The 12,007-nt window shown below is 41.0% G+C and overlaps 1 protein-coding gene across 1 annotated transcript in view; it reads left to right on the forward strand.

Annotated features, from left to right (window-relative positions):
* The window catches only part of CCBE1 (collagen and calcium binding EGF domains 1), a 539,668-nt gene that overhangs the window by 500,800 nt on the left and 26,861 nt on the right, over window positions 1-12,007 (forward strand). The window contains exons 5-6 of the mRNA XM_089689467.1: window positions 1,128-1,265; window positions 7,917-8,017. Coding sequence (XP_089545593.1) covers window positions 1,128-1,265; window positions 7,917-8,017 — 239 coding nt within the window. The remainder of the gene's footprint in view (window positions 1-1,127; window positions 1,266-7,916; window positions 8,018-12,007) is intronic.

Consider the following 12,007-nt stretch of genomic DNA (forward strand, 5'->3'; position numbering starts at 1 on the left):
CGAGTTTCCAAATGGTCAGTCCGCCCCAAACTGTCTCTGAATTTAATTATGGTTGGCAGCCCTGGTATGTTCTGTGTGGGGAGATAGAGGTGAGGTTGTGGCTTTTGGGAGCACAACCAAAATCTGGGGAGGTGGCATTTACTTGCCTGGCACTATGTGCAGTCCCTGTATTCTCTGTTGCCATTGCTTTTACAAAAACGGTACCACCGGAATCCCTTCAGCTGTGTCTGATCCTGGATTCTCTGTGCCCAGTGCCATGGCCTCTATACATATACGGCATTGCCTGCACCCCACCATATGTGCCTTTGCCGACTTGTCCCTGCCAGCCGCTGTGGCTTCTATTCTTACACGACATTTCTCCAGACATGCCTGGGCTGCATGCTGACCTCTCCTGGACTGCGGGTTGGTCACCTCTGTTCTAAGGACTCGTTCATACATAGGCCTTCTAAAAAGTGATCTCAGAGGTGTTTGACAGGCATTGAGGAGGTGAGAAGTTGCCTTCTTATCACCTGTTTTAACCCTGAAAATGCAAAGTCACTGCCTGCAGGGTGGTTGCGGCTCTGCCCCTGTCACTTGAATGGGTTGCGTTTGGCGGTAGTACTGTTTAATTTGTGTCTCAGAAGTTAAAAATGCAATTATTTTCTACTAAATTATAAAAGGAGAACCTCAGTCTACACATACATAATATCAAGTTTGTTGGCTCCACGTTGGATTAGATCATACAGTCCACAATGGTTAGTGAGCTTCTGAATTAGCCAATAAATCTTTCCTTAAAATAAATGGCCATTGATAGAACATGATATTGTCCTTTTAACATATGTAAGAAACGGGTCCATTTTTCAATTACAGCGGAAACTCCTTTCAGAAATGATGTCATAGTCATAATCATGGTCAGCCGCAGTTTCCTTCTGCCGTCACGTTAGATTTGGACTGAGCCTGCAATTCTCCAGAATTCATTGGCTCAGTCATTAGTCCAACCCTGCTCTTCTTATATCTATACTCCAGCTGTATACTGTATATAGGAATCTTACAGAAGAGAGGAAACATGCTCTTTGCACTCAGAGTGACTCATGTCTTTGTTATTGGCTGATAATGCTTTCATCCCCATTTTTTTTCTCTGTTTTTAGACATTGATGAATGCGCTCTGAAGAATGAGACGGTGTGCTCTCACATCTGTATCAATACCCCAGGAAATTATAGGTGCGACTGTCACGAAGGCTACTCCCTGGAGGAGGATGGGAAAACCTGCACCAAGGGGAATCAAGGTATGGACACGGGCATGTTGCTTAATGTCTTTCCCATACTTCACTTTTTTTTCAGGGCTTTTGCCAGAACCATGCACTTAGAATATTTCTGCTAAATGAATCTCCATCAGTACAAATAGTCTGGCTTATCTTAAAATTACAGTTTATTGCCCGCTGGCTTTTTGGGGTCTAATGGCAAGATCACCCTAATGAAGAACCTGCATTGTCACTTGGCATCTGCATAAAGAATCATTCCCTCATGTATGAAAATTCAAGGTTGAGCCCCTCTCAGTCATTCGGCTTCTACCCACCTTTTCTCACCACCAGTGAGGTTGATTTACTAAAGGCAAATAGGCTGTTTGCTTGCAAGGGAAATTTTCTCAGAGCTGAGTAAATGTGAAGTTTCCCAACCACATGCAAAGAAAACAAAAAGAAAAAAATTGCTTGCACATGATTGAATTACAGAAGTCAACAGGTCTTCATCTCGTTCACTAAGCTCTGGGGTAAATTTAATTGCACAGTGCACCTTCCCTTGCAAAGCGAAAAGCCTTTTTGCCTTTAGTAAATCAACCCCAATGACTCAGATCTTGACAGCAGCTGAAATTTCTGCCTTTTGGAGACTTCATGTCATATAGTTGTCATTGTAAACTCTAAGGCCCCCTTCACGCTTTTAGCTCGAAGCTCAAAAACGCTAAACAAGCAAAAACCTAATATTTCCAAACCCCCTGTTCACATCTAAGCATCCCATCACTTGCCTTTTGCTCAAAAAAATACATAAGCCACTCTTCAGGCAGAATTGAGCTATTTTGTCCCCATGGACATCAATGGAAACACCTAAAAAAGGGCAACATGAGCTTTTTTCAAGCATTTTGTTGCATGTGTTCTAATCAAACAGCAGTATTCTGCCCCTTTTTCAGCAGCACACCACACCTTTTAGTTGAAAAACAGCTTTGAAAAAGGCTGTGGCCGAAACGCGTCGGTTTTATGGATTACATATTCTCTACTGTGTGCCAATAAAGTAAATATAATAAGGATATGAGTTGCCGGTTATTCTGTCACATATCTTGGATCTAAAAACCAGCCTGAGCACCAGCGCCCCACTCATATTCCTCTGATGAGCAGTAGAACTTAGGTGAATTGTTGACTACATACATTATTTTAGTTCTAAGCATGCAATTACGCTCCAAAAACACTCATAACTACTTGAAAATGTGTGAATGTAGCCTAATATACAGATCACTCGATAGTAGAGAAATCCTCTTCACCAGGGTCAGCTTGAACCGGGCACAGAACGGTCTATTGCTTTCATTGTTTCCACCAATTCCAGGTCTGTGATCTTTCACAGACCTGTAACAAATCACTAAAGTTTTTTTTTTTCATTTGCAGTGTTGGCAGAAATTGTCATAGATTTCAGTTTTAGTGAATCTTTAGTTTTAAACTTTTTTTTATCAAAAGCTTTTCAAGTAATTTTAGATAAAGGAGAAGTACAGCGAAAGCTTGTTTGGTTGTACTTCTGTGGATCACAGGAGTGCAGTTCGGTCCAGGCTGAGGAAAGATCGCGTCCATACGTTCGGGTTCCACCCAAGAGCCTGGACTGGCACCTGGCTCAGCCTCTCTGAGCCTCTGAGATCCTGAGCCAGCCACTCCAACCCCTTCCACCGCTCCAATGAGTGCTGGGGTGAAGGGTGGCAGAGCAGACAGCAGGGACTGAGTGATCAGCCATGTCAGAGCTAACGGGGGAAAGAAGCAGCATCGGGTTGATGCTGCGTCCACCTAGGTAAGTATGGTTTAAAAAAAAAATATTTCTCTTTTAAATATTTAGTAAAATAATTAAATATGGTCTAAGAAATAAAAATATGTAAATACATTATTACAGCACTTTACTTAGTAAGTGCTCAACTGACCGCAGGAGTCCAATTTTGAGGAATGACCTCAGCCGCCATTCTGGCCACGCCTTCTGATGCCCTCAGAGGTCACACTATGACCAAGCCCCTGATGGATGGGGCGAAATGCATCATGGGGCATGGCCAGAACAGCTGCTGATGCCATTCCTCAACATTGGACTCCTTGGGTCGGTTGAGCGGCGTCCATCCCTTCACTTGTATTGGCTGACACTGGAATCACTCATACTCATGCTCCCCTCTTCTCACTTGCTGTGGGGTGATCCTTTTCCTTCCATCCATAGCTTGGAGCGGTGTCATAAGATATACTTTTCACAGGTAAACACAAGTAATCATTGACAAGTGAAAATAATGTCCATAAAAAGTCTTCATATATAATCTGTTAAGATGACAAATATCACCGAAGTGTACTTCAAAAAGAACTTCAAATGGTGCGCATCCAGTGGAAAACCCATCACTAGTAAGTATGACTCTTACCAGATATACCTTCATACAGAGGTATAATGTGCTCCATATTATCAACCAAGAGCTGATCATCTTTCCCTGCAAACTGACTTTAAAGTCATTCTAAAGGTAAAATTGAAAAAAAAAACCAAAAAACTAATGATAAACATGTTACCCTTACCTGCTCTGTGCAGTGGTTTTGCACACAGCAGAGCCAATCCTCCTCTTCTTGGGTCTCCCACAAAGTGTATCTTGTTCAAACCCCCCACACACACACTCTCTCTCCTTACTGGCTGTGACTGACGCTGCTGTCTCTGAGCCTATAAGAAGAAAGAGAGACATTGCTCCTATGCACAGTGCTGGATCGAGCTCAGGCTCAGGTAACTATAATGGGGGGGGGGGGGGTAATCTGCATACAGAAGGGATTTTTTACCTGAATGCATAAAATACATTCAGGTAAAAATTCTTGAGCTTTTAGAACCACTTTAATGAAGAATCATAGGAATACCAACTGACAAGCACCTTTCTTCCACCTATACTGTAATTGGAATGGCTTGAATCCTCCCACTCCACCAATCAAAACCCCCAATATGTATCACACAGGGTAAGAGAAGTGCGTCAAAATTTATTGAACAAGAAAAGAAAATATAAGAAAAGTGTAAAGTCACATCAGTGCTACCACTCACCATGAGACAGCAGCATAGAACAACAACATCAGTGTACACATGCTCCATCCAACGTGTTTCATCCAATAGGACCAGGTCCGCAAACTCCATGCCACTCACCATGAAACAGCAGCATAGACCAACAACATCAGTGTACACATACTCCAACTGATGTATTTTTTCCAATAGGACCCAGTCCGTAAACTCCATGCTACTCACCATGAGACAGCAACATAGACCAACAGCATCATTGTACACGGGCTCCTTCCTACGTGTTTCGTCCAGTAGGACCAGGTCCGCAAGCTCCATGCAGCCCAATGGACAGGCGAATGTAAACAGACCTGTGTCTGTTTACACCTGCCTATCTCTGATGCCATCCAGGTCTGGTTTTTGCAGGCCTCAAAGTGACAGATCAGAGGAAGATTTATGTAAACTGACAGCAGAGTCCATTTATATCAGGCCACCCATAGAGCTCAGCAGCACATGTCCGCCGGGCACATACTGATCAGGCATAAGAAAACTGACATGCTTTCCATTCAGCCCCGATTCAGCAGGGATTCTGCTCATGAGTCCCCTGCTGCTCAGAGTGGTTTCCGCTTTGTGTGAAAGGAGCCTTACAAAATAATGATTGAAAACATTGGTAATAAATTTGGTAATAAATTGAGTTCAGCCTTTTACCAGGAGATAAACCATTTACTATATAGTTAGGCTTGTTAGTCCTTTATTATAATATAGCGGGTTGGATACTTGTCAAAACATAAAGAAAAATAAAAGTTGGATTACACTTTAATGAAAGATACAGAGTTTCCCTGGACAATTTAGGGATCGGAGTTCACCTATCAGAATCTGAAACTAGCTCAGGTCTGGAACTTTTCGAATTTCACATATTTGCAGAAAAAAAGAAACGCTAATCTCATATTGTTTGCCTGGAACCGTTTTAGAAATTAAGATGAATATCTGCCCAAGTATTTAATGGCTTGCGTTTTCTAGCACAGATCAAAGCAGCACTGTAGGTTGCACACCATTTTAGAGATATTGTATGCATTCCATATTTTTTTAATTTATTACCTAAAATACGGCAAAGTAGATTAAGGCAATAATAATTATTGATACAAATTTAAATTGCAAACACATTTGCACTGTGCAGGACAAAGAATGGAGAGAACTATAACAACATCTATCAAATGAATAACTTCAATGCTCATCCCTGTTTCATGTAATTCCCTGATGTAATGCTATGTTGTGCTGTTAGGAAAATAATATGTGATATGGACATTTCTTGGCTTAAAGTGAACCTTTCTCCAAGCATGTAAAGTAAGTAGTATGTTCATCACGTGCACCGTTGGCAGTTCAATATGCATGTCTGTTTTTCCAAAAATGTGTAACCTAAGCAGACTGAACTGGACTGTTGTAGATGTATGTGAACAGGGGCGGACTGACAACTCATGGGGCCCCCGGGCAATAGGGGATCATGGGGCCCTTGTGTCCTTGCCCAAGCTCAAAAAAGCCTATGAAAAAGGTACCAGGGGCATCTCATGGGGCCCCCTACTGACCCCGGGCCCTCGGGCAGTGCCTGATTTTCCAAATGGTCAGTCCGCCCTTGTATGTGAATTTAGACTTTTTGTAAAAAGTCATCAGCCAAACCTACCCCTAACTAGTCCACCTGGCTGCTGATGTATGTAACAAGCAAGGATGTGTGGCTGTCACAGTGCCAACCAGGGTCTGGATCTAAACCTGGGACCCCTGCAGTGTGTAGTTTTTTTCGCTGTGCCACCCATGCTGGACAGCTCACTGCCTGGTCCCTTGGACAACCTTGACTAGTATACAGACCTATTGATGATGTCATTGGGTCTCCAAAGAAATACAACCTGAAAAAAAAAGATTTGCATATTACTCTGGGTGGGGATTTATGATATGCATATCAGCTTTACAGTGTATGAGAAGCCAAAACTTTGTTTCTTTTAGTTTTGAATGGAGTGGGAAGGTGTTAAACTCGCTTGCACTTTTGCTGTTTTGTTGCTGTATGTGTCCCTGCCGGGAAGGTTCACTCTGTATATTTGTACAGGTGACCATTTTCTCTGGTGCATAAGATGATGGTAAATTCAAAATGTTGGAGTTGTCTTAGGAACATATTGTGAGAACAGGTAAACTTGTTCTAGGATTTCACCTTTCTTAAAGCTGTAGTAAATCACAAAACAAAATCTACAAAAAATCTTTTCCCTGCAAGTTAACAGCATAAAGTTCTAGTATCTATCTCATACTAGCACATTATGAAAGACTTACCTGAAAACGAAGCCCTTCAGTGGAGCACTGTCACCGCTCCCTGGGGCTTCCATCTTCACCAGGTCTTCCTTCTGGGCTCCCAGGCTAAGGCCATTTGGCTGGCTGAACCGCGGTGACGTCACTCCCGCTCATGCACACGGGAATCTCAGGCCCTTGCGTGGCTCTCTTAATGGACGGCACTCCATCCATTAAGAGTGCAGTGCGCATGCGCCAGTTACATCACCGGTGCTGCTGAAGTAAATATCTCCTAAACAGTGCATGTTTAGAAGATATTTACAGTACCTAGAGGTAAGCCTTATCAAAGGCTTACCTGTAGGTAAAACATGAAAAAATTACTTTACTACCACTTTAAAGTGTTACTAAACCCCGGACCCAGCATTCACTATATCTGGTCTCCCACAGTACACACAACATGGAAATGCAATTATTTTAGTAATTATTAACTGCTAAATACCTTTTCTCATCAGCAGTGTATAGTTGTCCTGTGACTTCTATCAGTGTCAAGCAGAGCACTGATTAATCTTGTAGGAGGAGTTTTCATTCTCCTCTGACTGTCCTATGAGGCTGCATTACCCCTGAACCTCTGTCTGGACAGCACTGATTGGCCCTGTGCTGATCACATGCACCCTCCCAAAGAAAAAAAAACCATCTCTACCAAAATACACCAAACTGAGCATGTGCAGAGTGACTCCTAGAGCTCTGTACTATCTGCAGATGAATTGGGGACAGTAGACGAAGGGGAGGATCAGAGATAACAGGATCAAACAGCCTTTTTGCACAATGTGGAGGATTAACCCCTTAGGTTTCACAGTGAATGTAACAAGCATGCTTTACTGCATATACAGACTGCTTCTACTGTTGCGGGTTTAGTTACACTTTTTAAGAGTCATTTCCTCTAACTTCCTGTTGTGTCTCTGAAACAGGAAGTGAAGGGAAATCTTTATGACGGGACTCAGACAGCAAACAAAAGCCTGACAAGGAATACAATTATTCCCTACTCTATCTAGAACAGAAAAAAAGTTTTAGCTTTAATTTACATTTTTACTATGCATTGTTTGGCCAATGAGGAAATGCGAGGGGGTGCAAGGGCTTTTTTTGTAGGTCTCTATGACTGTGCCTCTACACATTTATTATATTCATGCCCTGCTGTCTGCAGGTATTTTATTAAGACTTATGTTTTCCTGCCGTCCTACAAAAATACGATCCTGCCAAAACCGAACGGTAAATCCCCCTTTATGGTTTCATCAAGCCTTGTATAAAAGCAAAATATTTTCTGAAACCCAAATGCAATAACAGTTACTTGTCAGCACAGTGTTCTCACATCCACATGGTAAGTAATGAGTTTACTTTCTTCTAACAAACATTGCTTTACTTTGCAGAATTTGAGAAATCCAACAATGTGTTGAAACCGGGAATTTGTTCAGACACATGCAAAGAATTTCACCAAATAAAACAGACCGTCTTACAGCTCAAGCAGAAGGTATACGACCCCCTCCATGTATATTATTCAGATACGCTGAAACAAACAAATGTAGGCAAGATATGAAACACTTAAACATTGCATATTGGGGGATTGCTTTCTTTCATGCTTAGGATCACATCAAGGAATTGTTGAATCTGCACCAAACATTTGCTCACTCAGTCTATAAACATTTTTTATTCCATAAATATACATTTTTTCAACTTGGATCTTTTTATAAATGATTTATTTGTTATTTGTTCAAGGGAGGGAAAGGCGTTACATACATACTGTAAATAGCCCCTAAATTAGGGTCCCTGATTTAATCCGTGCAAGAGAATGTTTTGGCAGAATCAACTTGGCTTGGTAGTTTTGATATAACGGGGTAGTTAATGAAAGGGAGTATACTATCCAAATCATTTTTGTAGACATATAACACGGGACTAATTTGCAACTTTTATCAATGCAAAAATTGGATGCTGTATATCTCGAGGTATGTTAGCAAATTTTAACACTGCTAACTTTATCCAAAATATAACATGGAAATGTAAGTTAAAGTGAACAGAAAGCCAAAACTGTTTTAGTTTGAATATAGTGTGTATAGGTTAGGACCCCTATAAAATGTTATATTGCATTTGGTGACCCCCACTGGGAAGATTTACTCCTGTATCATTCATACAGAATGTGATGGGAAATCCAACATTTTTGGAGTTGTTATAGCAATAGAAGTTGAGGGCAAATCTTCCAATAGGGAAGGCCGTTCTGGAAAAAAACTGTTTCTCCTCAGTTTGAAGACGTCAGCACTAACTTTCTGCTGGACAGCAAAAGAAGGGAAAATCTTTAAAATTAGAAAAAAGCAAAAGAAGAAGAAAGAAAAATAAATAAATAAAAAAAAAAAAAAAATATATATATATATATATATATATATATATATTTACTCAAGTCTGCCTTGTTTTATATATATATATATCTATATCTTTACATTGTATTTACATATTTTGTTCAGTTGAAAAAAAAGACACACATCCATCTAGTTCAACCATTAAAAGGAACAAAAAAAAAAATACTGTCCTACTTGCATAATCCTATACCAAGCTGTACATGAGGGGATGTACATCACATTGGAGGAAGGGTTTAGGAATTACAGCTCTTAAGAGTAGCCCCTTGAAAAAGGGGGGGTGGCTACTCTTAAGAGCTGTAATTCCTAAACCCTTCCTCCAATCTGGATGTACATACCCTCAAATTAAACCTGAGAGTGCGCACTTTCAGCCCATATCCATCATAGAACTATAGCTTGAATATGTTTTGGTAAATAGCTAAAAAAACTAAAATTGTGCCTGTGTCCAACTGGACCTAACTGTATGTATATATACATATATACTTTTTTTTTTTAAGGTGTCACTAAACCCAGGATCCTACATTCATTATATCTGGCCTCCCACAGTACACAGAACATGGAAATGCAATTATTTTAGTAAATATAAACTGCTAAATACCTTTTCTCATCAGCAGTATATAGCGGTTTTGTGACTTCTATCAGTATCCAACAGAGCACATGTTAAAGCTTGTAGGAGGAGTTTTCATTTTGCTCTAGGAGGATGCAGAACTCTCTGACCTCTGTCTGGACAGTGCTGATTGGCCCTGTGCTGCTCATATGTATTCTCCCAAGAAAAAACCCCCCCAAAAAACTGTTTAGCAATACACACCAAACTGAGCATGTGCAGAGTGTCTCCACGCCATATATTTTATCAGGAGATAAGAGGAGGACACTGCAAAAAGGGGAGGATCAGAGAAGACATGATCAAACAGCATTTTTACACAATGTAGAGGATTAACCTCTTAGGTAACGCAGTGAGTATAACAAGCATGCTGTACTGCAGACACAGACTGATTTTACTGTTGTGGATTTAATAACACTTTAACTTAAACAAAAATAATGATAATTAAAATACTATGCATTGTCTCAAAAGGAATCTGTGCACGCACAATCTCAGTGTTATTATGAAGATAGGAGAAAATAGTGCTACTACCCATTCACAACAGCATTAGTAGAGCTCGTGGTCCCCGATCCGCAGTCACACAGCTGTAGACAACTTTCCAGAGAAGTGATCTGCACCACAGTTGTTGCTCTTAAAAATCTTGCTTTATTGTAGAGTGTACAAATTGCTAATACAATAAGAGGTTTATGAGCCCCGAAAGATCAGCAGAGGTGCCTGATTGTAGGGGAAAAGCTAAGAAATGGGCTCTTCATTAATTCAATATTTATTGCTCACAGAATAGTATAAACCACCATCAACGTGTTTCGTGGCGCTACACTGGCCACTTCCTCAGGATGGCGCATTAAACGTTTTAAACAGCTGTGATCTGTCTTTTGTGAGTGAGACTACAGAACGTAGGATTGTACAGATCACCCCACTAAGCATCGAGAGTCACCTTACTCTACTCAGGGACAGTCATATTCACTGCAGGCTTTCACTCCAAGCCAGGGGCGGACTGACAACTCATGGGGCCCCTGGGCAATAGGGGATCATGGGGCCCCTGTGTCCTTGCCCAAACTCAAAAACGCCTATGAAAAAGGTACCAGGGGCATCTCATGGGGCCCCCTACTGACCCCGGGCCCTCGGGCAGTGCCCGAGTTTCCAGACGGTCAGTCCGCCCCTGCTCCAAGCTGTCTGATCGCCTATTAGGGAGCTCAGCAACTTCACAGTGAGTACACTATTGCAATTTACCTTTTCATAATTTATTTCATCCAATTATCTGTTAAACTAATACACCAAAAGGGACTCTCCTGTGGCCTCTGTCTCTTTTTTTCCTTTTTTTTTCCTCCTTATCTTTGGAGGTACCCCAGTTAAGCAAATTGCCAATACAGTAAGTTGACATGTTTCAGGCTACACAATCTCAATGTTAATCCATTAAAGTGTTACTAAACCCAGGACCCTGCATTCAATATATTTTATCTCCCACAGTAAACAGAAAATGAAAATCCAAATATTTTAGTAAATATAAACTGCTAAATACTTTTTCGCATCAGCGGTATATATCAGTCTTGTGACTGCTATCAGTGTCCAGCAGAGCACTAGTTAAAGCTTATAGGAGGAGTTTTTGTTCTCCCCTGATTGTCCTATGAGGCTGCATAACCCCTGACCCTCTGTCTGGACAGTGCTGATTGGCCCTGAGCTGATCACATGTACCCTCCCAAAGAAAAAAAAAACTCAAGCAACACACTAAACCGAGCATGTGTAGAGTGGCTCCTAAAGCCTTGTACTATCACCAGATGGATTGGGGACTGTGGAAGAAGGGAATGATCAGAGAAGACAGGATCAAACAGCCTATTTACACAATTCAGAGGATTAAACCCTTAGGTTCCACAGTGAGTATAACAAGCATGATTTACTGCATATACAGACTGATTGTACTGTTGTGGGTTTGGTAACACTTTAAGTGGAAAAAAAAATATGCATTGCAAAATTAAACACAGACACCTAGTTATTTCTTTTTAAAAAATGCCAGATTCTCTTTTTTTATATCAGGTTTTGTTTCTAAAAATTGTTTTACACATGATAGTCATAGTGTCAACCTGCCTCCCAGAGCAGGAAAGACCGACATAAAACAAAAACAAAAAAAGGGGGAGCGTCCATCACATGGACATCAAATAATGTCTACAAAGAATTCCAATATATCTTAACCATATTAGTACACTCTATCCACCCAGGACATATTGGATAGAACGTTCACATAGAGTCCCTAAGATAATAGGTTTGCTTTCCATAGGAAATTCAGATTCTCTAATCTGCTAAATAACATACACAACATCATTCTTCAGAAATGAGAGGAAAATGCATTTACTGGTAATGGTGTGAGAATAAATGTACTAAATCAGTGGTCTCCAAACTGTGGCCCAGGGGCCAGATCCGGCCCTTTGCTTGCCTTTATCTGGTGCTTGGGGCACTGTTCCTCTGACACACTATTCCTCCCACTGACACCAACAATGTGTCACCATTCCTCCTACTG

This window comes from Staurois parvus, unplaced genomic scaffold (genome assembly GCF_062004578.1).
Source record: "Staurois parvus isolate SC_StPar_1 unplaced genomic scaffold, SC_StPar_1.0 ptg000475l, whole genome shotgun sequence".
Lineage (NCBI taxonomy): Eukaryota > Metazoa > Chordata > Amphibia > Anura > Ranidae > Staurois > Staurois parvus.